The 10,821-nt window shown below is 41.0% G+C and overlaps 2 protein-coding genes across 2 annotated transcripts; one reads left to right on the top strand and one right to left on the bottom strand.

Annotated features, from left to right (window-relative positions):
- The first annotated feature begins 58 nt into the window (after positions 1–58).
- Positions 59–3,820, top strand: nudt19 (nudix (nucleoside diphosphate linked moiety X)-type motif 19). Its single transcript, XM_005733339.1, has 3 exons — positions 59–940; positions 2,610–2,817; positions 2,912–3,820. The coding sequence occupies exons 1-3, from the start codon at positions 185–187 to the stop codon at positions 3,127–3,129; spliced, it is 1,182 nt and encodes a 393-aa protein (XP_005733396.1). The 5' UTR covers positions 59–184; the 3' UTR covers positions 3,130–3,820.
- Positions 3,821–7,992: 4,172 nt separating this feature from the next.
- LOC102204291 (regulator of G protein signaling 9 binding protein) lies at positions 7,993–10,275 on the bottom strand. Its single transcript, XM_005733338.1, has one exon. It carries the CDS (start codon positions 9,625–9,627, stop codon positions 8,887–8,889), a length of 741 nt encoding a protein of 246 aa, XP_005733395.1. The 5' UTR covers positions 9,628–10,275; the 3' UTR covers positions 7,993–8,886.
- Positions 10,276–10,821: the final 546 nt, after the last annotated feature.

The following is a 10,821-nucleotide window of genomic DNA, read 5'->3' as shown; positions in this document are numbered from 1 at the left end:
ATTGTATTTAAGGATCGTGTTATTGTTGATCTTCCAGCCTCTAGATGGCGATAACGGCTTCTGTCCCCAGTTCCCCGAATCATGTGACTTCCACCAAAACAAAGCTACCAGCCAGCTGACGGTGAAAGTACAGAGGTCAGAGGCTGAGACTTTTTAGACTGAATGAAACCGCTGCTGGTTTAGGATGAACACGACACTGAAGCACTGGAAAGAGGCGGCCACTCTGATTTTAGCCGCAGGACGCGGGCGTGGTTTCACCCCGAGAGCACCGCTGACAGGGGAAAGCGACTCTGGACAGTCACATCTGCCCCACAGGTCCCCCTTTGATTACGACGTTTTGCTGCTTAAAAGAAGCGGTAAAAGCGGATTCATGCCCAATGCTTATGTGTTTCCTGGGGGAGTGGTGGACGCATCGGATTTTTCCAGTGAGTGGTTGGACATTTTCAGATCTTTCACTAACTCCCTGACTTTCGGGTTAAGAAGTGTCAAACAGCCTCTGGAGACCAGACCTCCAATCTTTGCTACAGACCGACTGAAACTAGGCTCTCCCATCCCGGGAGAAGTCGCCCTCCGGATCTGCGCGTTGAGGGAAACATTTGAGGAATCTGGCGTACTTCTGGTTGCTCCCAAAACAGAGGAGAAAAAAATGTTAAAAAGCATAAAGGACTTTGGTTACATTGAGCGCTACGGGGTGAATGATCTGTGCAGCAGTGAGCTCACCAAGTGGAGGGCTCTGGTTAACCAGAACCCCTCCAACTTTATTAGGATGTGTAGAGAGCTGCAAGTGTTGCCTAACATCTGGGCTTTACATGAGTGGAGCAACTGGCTGACTCCAGCAGGCCGATATGGGACGACGAGATTTGACACAGCTTTCTTCATCTGCTGCTTGCAGGAGATTCCGCATACGCTACAAGATGATAAGGAAATTGAGCGTTTTCAGGTGATTACATATTTCCAGCCAGATTAATTTATATTCTTTATAGACGCATGAAACGCACACGTGACCATCAAAACCTGCTTACCAATTCATTAAAAAGGGGGTCAGTCATATAATCCAACAGTATCCCAACTAAAATCTGGGATCTGGTAGAGCAACTGACTCCTGAGCTACAGCCACTGAGGGGTGGCTCCTTTCTGATTTTTCTATCTCTTGGTATGGCCATATTATTTAGCAAAGATATAGTATAGCCATACTCAGCACAGATGTCCCTGTATACTATGCCAGGCACTTGGTTATAGGGTTCCATGTATCCCCTGCCTGCTAGCATCTTGCACGCTGCTGTTATGTGGTCATCTCAGGAGCATCTTTGCACAACTTGCACCGAGGGTCTTGCCTGGTGTGGTAGGACACAGCCTCTATCGACCTTTTGCTTATAGCTTACAGAAAACAAGAGATGTCAATTTATTCTTATTAGACAGACCTGCAGATCTTTTTGTCCACAGCCCATTCAATGCCAGGGGACAAAGTAAAGCAAAGAAATGCTCCAAATGTAACAGGAAATGAATTCGGAGAACAAAATTAAGACCTTTCAGTAATCACTGCTAAATACTTTATTGATCCCAGAAAGGAAATGATTGTGTTACAGCAGTGGGATAAGGAATAAAAACAGCACAGTCTGCAGTAAATAAACAACCAAATGAATGTATAAGTGCCACAGGTGCACAGTAAGGGAATTATACTGTTAAATAGTGCAAAAATTTACATAGACTACAATGATAGCAAACAAAGAGTAAAACTGAAGCGAATGCAAGAGAATAGTGTAAATTGCATTTACAAAAAAATAAATAAAAGTAAACATGAAAGGGTATAATACAAAAATGTGTGTTTTAGATCTTATTCCTGACAGGTATGTTCACCTGTGACAGAACAAAACCTTATTGTACAGTTTTATAGAGAAATATAGGATTGCTTTCTACAATCATTCTTTATGGCAGTGTGTTTGAATCAGTCTGAAGGAGCTCTGCTGCCTCAGTAGTGCGGAGTGGAGTGGGTGAGATTGTCTGTGGTGGAGAGCAGTTTGTTCAGTGACCTCCTGTCCCTCACTAACGGAAACACCTCCAAATTCTTGATAGTGATGCTTACCGCCTTGTGAATCAGTTTCTTGACAATCATGATTTCTGTTTTACGACACAGAGTTCGTTTTTGTTTTTTTTAAAGAAGCACAGTTGGAAAATGTCATAGACCTAAGAAGTGGTTCGATACTTGCTCCTTTTTAAATTTTCCCAGTGCAGTCAACTTGCCTCTTACATAATGTTCCTCATAAAGAAAAAAAGTGTGATCTCAGAAAATCACACTGGGAGGCTAGCAAGACCTCCCAAGATAAGAACTGATATCACCTGACACTGAACTTCTTTATACAATTCCTCTACCAATCATTAAAATCTTCCAGGGGCCACTGGTTACACAAGGATAAGTCAGCGTGAGTAATTCAAAAATGGGGTTTTGCAGCTGAAATTACACAGAAAATGTGGTAAAATTAGTTTCAGTGGGTAAATAACACTAGCTCTTTCGGGTGTCTTTGTACCAGCTGATTGATATTGTGTACCAAATCAAAGGTAAGATCACAGTGTTGCAGTTCTAAAACACTAACCCCATCTGTGTGTTTCAGTGGTCCACACCCTCAGAGATCTTGCAGAGCTACCAGGCACAGGAGTTGTGGATTGCGCCTCCACAGTTCTATGAACTCAGCCGCCTGTGCCACTTCCCTCTACTAAATGATCTCCACAACTTCGCCAGCCAGCGTGCCACAGCGGGCTGCGAGCAGTGGATGCCCGTTGTTGTATCAAATGATGAACATCATATATCGCTGCTGCCAGGTGCAGATTTTATCATTATCATTTAATGATTTACACCTATCTATGTTTAATCTTTCCTTTCTCTCTCTCTCTCTCGGACTACTTACTCATCCAGGTGATAAACTTTATCCAGTGGACAGCCCAAGAGACTCTGAAGCTGCAAAAAACACAGCCCCTCAATCAAAGGATCATCAGGATGCTTCCCCGCTCCACCGTATTGTCATATCAGATCCATACACTTTAAGGGTACAGATCACCATCACTCCAAAATACAAGCACGTCCTCCCTGTTGCACATTCAGCAGTGTCACATGACTCAAAAAGTCAGCTTTGACAACCCTGTGATCCTTGTCCTCCTGTGCCTATGAAATAAAAAGTCACAAAACCAGGCAAATTTACAGTCATATTTTTATATCGGTCTCAGTCATGTTGCTCTCGTCACTGTATATTTTATTATGTTAATTTAAATTAGAAATTTTGCAGCACTTTGAGAGTTAATGTGTTTCAGATTGGCTTGTTTTGGGTAGAAATTCCTAGTACATGAAGCTGGAAGAGAAGAAGAAGACAAACATGGACAGAAGAAGAAAGAACATTCAGTCTTCAGCTCAGGCCAAACTTTGCAGGACCTGCCAGACAGCTCATTTAAATAATGGCAGTAATCGTGTCTGTTTTTACAGTGTGTAGTTAGTTTTTACGTCAGGACAAAAAGCAACTTCAAAAATTGTATATGCAGTTTAAAGATTAGACAACTTTTTATTTGCACGGACCTGCCTGCACAGACACAGATGCATTAAGAGGTCAGATTTTTGTTCCAATAAAAATGCATATATAGTTATTGCAATCCAAAGACATGTTCTTCATGACTATACAGAGGACCAGAGTATCCTCAAACTTTGTCGCCGTTGTAGTGAAAGCTGAAGGCTGTGTTTGATCAGTTGTGCTTATTACTGGAAATATAGGTTGATTACAGCAATGCTGTTAATGAAATTTGTTAAATCTGATAAATTTAAACATAAAGGCTGCTGAAAAACACGAGTGTCTTGTGTGTGTTCATGGTTGTCCTTGTGTGGAGGATGCATAAGTAGAAGTTTTCCAGAACAGTGTCCTTCAGGACAAATTGAAGCCTTGTGAGAAATACTTTGTGCAAAATGGGCCACGCAGGATTTTTGCCAGTATAAATGAATTTATTATTGAGCATATTTGATCATTATTCATATTAACCTTTCAATAACGCTGCTTTAACCTGCCTTTTTGTGCTATATCTTATGATTATTTGTGATGGACATAAGTAATGAGCCAAATGGTTTGTCCTATTAAAATTAAGGCTCTCAATTCAGTTCAATCATCACAGTATAACACAAAGTCAGGTAAGTTTCAGGCATATTGTAGGGAACATAGACTGCTGTAAATCAGTTTCATCCATTTTGGTGCAAATCAACGTGATAACACATGCAGTGCTTCCTCTCCTTTGCTGTGATTTTTCAGTACCATTCTTGTCAATACTGGCAGCATGAAGCAGTACCTGAAGCACATTCCTTTTGCACAGGTAGCCCAGCTCCTCCAGGATGGCATACCTGTTTATACTGTCTAAAAAATGTTTCCTGTATCTCCCAACTATCACCATCAAAAGTGTGGAAGAGCGTCAATCCAGCAGCAGGATTAGTATCTGCTTGTTTGTATGAGAAAGAAACACTACCAGAGCTCTGGAAGTGTTTGTTCTGCTCTTTCAAATAGACTTCAAAAGGGCTACTCATGCATGTTTTTCTTATCAAACAGCCAGACACAGGCTCCATGAGGGTGGTGTGAGGTAGTTTGTTAAACTATCTGAGAAAACAGTTCATATTAACCAGGTTTTAAAGTAAAAGTCTGGATATGATTTGTCATGAAATCCAAGACATGACAAATTTGTTTCTTGTGGAACATGAGCATCCAAAGATTTTTTTTCTTTTAGCTTTCAGTGTTCACTTAACTGTATATTTGACATAACAACAAGCTTTGTACAGATACAAAATTAATTTGAGATAAAAGAGGCCAATGGTTGAATTCACCCCGAGAGTTCCAGTACATTATGCACCAGTCACCTTTTTAGAAAAGGTGCAATTCAGAGGTACACTTTCACTAATTCACACTCAAAATTTAAAATGTAAATAAAGTATATTACAACTTTATTTATAATGTTCTTTCTTCTGTAGTAAGAAAGAACCGAAAATCCACCTGTTTTTCGGGCCGGAAAACTGGTGGTGGCTCAACGTACCCATAGCCTTGTCTCACACATTTCTCCAGTACAGTATTTTAAGACAGGATTTTTTTTTCATAACTGTTTTTGGTATCGGCTCTCAAAAACACAAAGTGCACTTTAAATGTGACAGGCCGCCGTCTGCTGGACTGCTGAGACGACTAGAACAAGTGGGAAGAGGCTGAACCAGCACAAGAGATAGATCCAAATATGCTGTCATAATGTCACCTGTGTTCATCAGAAAAAGTACTTTAATGTCACTCTGATCTGACGAAAACATTTCTCCCAGAAAAAAAAAATGAAGAGACACACTGAAGCGAGTCAGCAGCCCTCAGTCTGGTTTTCATCTTTCTGACATATTTTACCTGTCAGCTTGATAAAAGATGCAGAGCTTCTGTCCCCTTTTGCCCTCCCCTGTCCTCACACCTCATCTCTTACTGCTTCAGAGTGCCGTGTGTGTAGGATGGTGGTGGCAGAAAGCGGGTGAGTTGAAATAACGCTGCTGAACCTTCTGTGCTGTTTGCGGAGTATGTTAAGGGTTTCTATGGCAACTCACAGCCTTGAAAACCCACCATCTAAGTCCAGATGAAGTGATGATGCAGTGGTCTGTGTCTGCCAAGTGTGTAGCTCACCTCTTTGTGAACCAGTCTGCTTAGTGTGCTTGTTTCCAAGCGAGCGAATTAAGCAAATACATGGTTTTGTTGTGCATATGTTAAAATAAAATACCTCCAAACAGCTGTTGAGAAACCTGATTTACTCACCTGTAAAGGTGAGTGATGGAGCACTCTAAATATTTGATGCTGTGGCTATTTTCAGGAACATCTTGCATAACTGAAATTTTTTAAAAAGCAATTTAAAAGACACATGAAACAGTGTCTGAGTTGCATGTTGCATAAATGCTCCTCTTCCTCTGGAAGTGAGTGGAACAAATTTTAAAGGGCAGCATTTGAGGATGCTTCATCTCATTCTCTACTTAAATCTCCTCCCTCTCATCCTCATGTTTAATTAATCGCTTTTATATTTTTAGATTTCCGGATGACAATGTGAATCTGTCATAAGTTTCGAGAGATTCAAGGTCCGTGACTCACTGTTAGAAGAGCATAGTGCCTCTGTGAAATGACAGCAACGATAAACAAGATGTCAGAAAGCCTACTGTGAATCAGATGTGAGTAGAGCATGCCACTGATTTTCACACATCGAAGTCTTGCCAAAGAATGCTTTCAGCTTTTTTGTTAGAAGATTAAATATCTTGCATTTTATCTACTTTGTTTACTCTATTATACTAGTTTCTTTTTTAAATGTTTCTCCACAGAATTTCTGTATTGAGAGGTGGAGAAGAGAGAGAGATTCATTTCCTGGAAACAGGAAATGAATCTGAAACTTGAATACCTTTACAATGTTTTACATATAGTTCATATATATATATACACACACATATATATATATATATGTAAAGGAAGGAGCCTCTGCTTCGAACAGGAATGTGGATGTACTGTAATTGCATTTAAACATGTGAGATAACTACATTCAGCCTAAGACTCAATTGACTTCAAATGCCATGGGTCCACTTACCATATACAATTAGTACAAGAGGACCTCCTTAAGAAGCTGATCATTAGGGTCCTTTCAGGGCTCATGTGATGTGCAGCTTTTCAGGTGCCAGCATTTAAACAGTCTTTTCATTAGAATTTGCATCAAACTTTTATTTTACTGATACAAGTGTAAATATTTATCTTGAATTATTATTTTTAGTTAAATTGGCTCTTTTGTCAATCTAAATGGACCTCCTGCTGATTTGATTGATGACCAGAGTCATTAATTCCATGACTGTTTGTTGTTTCACTTATGAAATGAATGAGAGTTTAGTGAACATAAGTTAACCAACTTGCAATGAAGATGAGGAAACTCACAGGATGAACACGGTGGCCTGTTGGAGAAAGAAACTCAGACACCTACTTACATGAATTGGCATGTTTTTTTAAATGAATAATAATGATAACACACAAACACTCTGACACAAAAATGTAATGAGTTTGTGCATAAATCTGGTTTTCTATTTCACTTACATAGACATTATGGCTATGTAAGAAATGAAGTTTTGTGATACCTGGATATTTTAGCCTGGAGGCATCAAAGTACAAGTTACTGTGAGTTCAAACCCAGATTATGACAAAGTTTCAATGACCATTATTATTTTTAGACCAACATGTTTCATCCTTGAAAATTTTACCCACATATACATTTCTGAAAATATCTACATGCATGCTTATACCAACAATTTTGCTATCTTTTTTTTTAAGTGCACTTTTGTCTTTTTGACTTTTTACATTTTTTGTCAAACATTTGTGGAGTTAAAAAAAGTGGAAGATGTTTTCAATCCTTTGCATAATTCTATTTTATGAATTTTAGGGTGGTTTGACAAGCATTAGATGCATTATCTCTCTATATGTTAAGGTTTTTGTTTTTAGCCCAATGTACTAAAGCATGTGACTTGAAAATATTTCTGGAGCAGCACTCGTTTCTGTTCTGCAAATTAATAACTAACTTGCATTTATATTCATGTTGGGCTAAAGAAAACTGTCTTAGTGTGCATCTAGCCTTAACTAACAACCACATGGGTGGAAACTTTGACTCTGACTGCTTCCAGTTCAACTGGATGCCAGTCCAGGAATACCCTTAAAGGCTCTTAGATGTAAAACTATTAGGGATTTAAGCATAGTCTACTTTCCATTTAAATTAAGTACTATTTTAAACCTAAGGTGGTTAAGTGGTTAATTCCCTTCTTAAAACATCTCTATGTGTGTTAGATGTATAGATCTCTAGCTTAGGTTTGCAGTGATTACAAACTAGGCCCGGACTGGTACACAACTTACCACACCTTCAGACAAAGTGACCTTACAAGCATGCCTGGTCATGTTTGTAAAGCACCTATCAAACTGCAAGCACATTTTCAAGTGTGTTTCGAAGTTTTATTATAATAAATATACTTGATTGTATGTACATTTTCTGAAACAGCAGTATATACAAACCTTCTATTCATGTTGCAATGTACATTCAACACTGTGCAAGAAAACCCTGAAAAGGAACATGAGCAGGCTTACAGTGAATGGGTGCGTTATTAAAAGACTGTGAACATCTCTTCGGTCCCAAGGCTCTCATCAAGCACATTGTGATTTGATGCGGTAAAGTAAGATGCAGGCCTATTGCAATCTGGCTATACAGATTATTATGACGCATTAAAACGGTGCTGAAAGGAGTGTAGAAGAGTGCAGATTTGATAACATCCGACCAGTTTGGTTTGACGAGCAGAGATGAACTGTGCTGGCTTCCACTATAGTTTCAATAAGACAACCGTTTTTTAGATGCCCCCCTGTTTGTTTGAGCAGATTTAACTTTTCTGGATGCAAAGCATCAATCCACAGAACATCATGAGAATAGTTAACCGTAGGCTACATTTCTGCTTGAGCTTTTCCACTAATCCACTTGGATTACGTGTTGTTTATATCATCCTGATGGCTAGACTCTGTCACGTAATTTTATGACCTTTTTTCCCACCCTCTTCCAAAAATAAATGGTCCACTGGCCCTCCCCCCCAAACATACTTTTTCTACCTCACTCCCATTATTTTCACACTTTGGCTATATTGTTCTAGTACATTTTAGCTTATCTAGTGCAATTTCTCGTCTCTGCCAAATACATTCACAAATCAAGGAAAGCTTAATAACTTTTCTGTGTCCACATTATTTTTCAAGCCCAAAAAGACGCTCTTTCTCTTTCTTATGGGCCTGCAGAGTCTTACCGCTCCCTGGGCAGCTTCACAGGATGTCCATCAGGGTGGGCTTTTGGTTAGACAGTTCACATATTGACGACCAAATAGCCTAGAACCAAGGCGACTATAACGATGACAAAGAATCCAATCACCGCACAGATTGACGCAAAACCAGTCTCCCTGCTCCCTCCGCCACCTTCTTCTTCTTTGGGCTCTTCTTCGCAGATCGAGATGACACCCACTGAGGAATTCCCTACACTCATGTTGGACTTGAGCTCAGCGCCTGCCTCCTGCTTCGCCTCCACGGCCCACGGCGCCACCTGCACCTTCATCTCCATTTCTTCCATCATCTGGCTCACCTGGGTGATCTCGGCCTGTAGGTCTCTGAGGTCTGCCGTGTCGATATTGCTGTCCGCCTCGTACTTCATATTCTGCACGCTCATGGCCCGGGCCGCCACCGTGGTGGTGCTGCCGGTCATCCCTGTCTGGATGAGGTGTCTTGTGGGCACCTTGAGGGGGAAATCCTGTGCTATCTCTAAGGACCTTTTCATGTCCACCTCAAGAAGCTCCATGCAACTAGAGAACAGCACCCACAGGCGCTCGTACTCGGCCCGATCCTCTTTGCTGATGGTCTTATCTTTGAGCAAAGAAGTCAGTTTAGTCCTGTTGGCCACCGCCAGCTCCTGGGCCTTTTTGCGGGTCTTCTTCAGCTCCTCTCGCAGGTTTTGCGAGTCCGAAGTGCTCCCAAGAGCGATGACCAAATGCCTGTAGCAGGCGGTCACTTTGTTCAAAGCGTCCAGCATTGTTTTGCATTCCTCTTTCCCCATGACTGATAAAAAAAAAATCTATATCCTTCTTAGAAGATATGAAATGATTAAAAAGGGGGAGCTCTAAACAGCGCGCTTATTCGAACAATGCTTTAGCCACTGACCTCGGTTTAGTTTCCACGGGAGCTCACCAGCCGCTCTCTAAATCCACTCAACGCGCTGGTGAGAGAAAATTCCTCTCTATCCATGCTCCTTCCTGTGCAAGCAGATATAGAGAGTGGCTTAGAAAGTAATGCCCCCGTAGCCTAAAAGGCTTTAGATTACCTTTGTGTTTTCCCACACGAGATCATACGGCTCCGCAGCCCGTCTCCTGCAGGATGGATGCGAACGTGAAACAATCCAACCACCCTTTTATGAAATTGCGATCCCGATTCAGCCACAGGTGTCACAACATCCGCCTAACCGTTTGCGTAGAGAGCTCGGCGCCTTTTCTCTTCAGCAGCTTAAAATAAATGTTCAAAGAAAATGCGCTGCCGGACAAGTTAGGTTCGCCATTCAGCGTCCGCGAGGAGCAACGCGAGCCATTGTTGTTTTGGTTTGTTTTATCTGCATGAGGAGCTGTCCACTTCAGCACCCGATCGATGATTTTTAAATACCAGTAAGCGCCTTCTGTAGTCACATGTGCACGCACAACAGTGCTATTCAGCGACAGGCAGAGGCAGGGCAGCAAAACAGCTTCACTCCCATTGGTTTTTTTTCCACACAGGCGTTTGGTTTACATTCTTCATGCTATTGGCTGCTCTGTCCGTGATGTGGGCAGAACTGCGATGTCTATCAGCAGGGAAGTCAAATCACAAACACCCTAACTCTCTGACAATACCATGGTCATCAGGGTTCCTGCTTACAGTCGGCTGCACGAGGAAAAATAAAGACCGGTGAACCCAGAGAGGAATGTAAAGTAAATAAATAAAAAAAATTAGATTGTTATTTATATAATTTTTTACTTAAGTTAAACAATCTATACTTTTAGTATGAATTGTTTAAATGAATGGTTCTTTTCTTCCTCTTGGAACTATCCTCAGTCTGTTTCAGTGTTGCCTATTACTTCATCTTCACTGCTGGAGGTTAGGCTAAAGAGCTTTCACTGGTACTCTCTCTCGTTCCCAAAGTTCCCTTTCAATGGCCATAAAATAATCAAACTCTGATGCCCTGCAGTATATATATGTGGCTTGTAGACTTCCTGTGTTCTCTGTG

Source organism: Pundamilia nyererei, unplaced genomic scaffold (genome assembly GCF_000239375.1).
Source record: "Pundamilia nyererei isolate P.nyererei 1_Seehausen unplaced genomic scaffold, PunNye1.0 scaffold00051, whole genome shotgun sequence".
NCBI classification, from domain to species: Eukaryota; Metazoa; Chordata; class Actinopteri; order Cichliformes; family Cichlidae; genus Pundamilia; species Pundamilia nyererei.
This window is presented reverse-complemented; position numbering and strand designations above follow the sequence as displayed.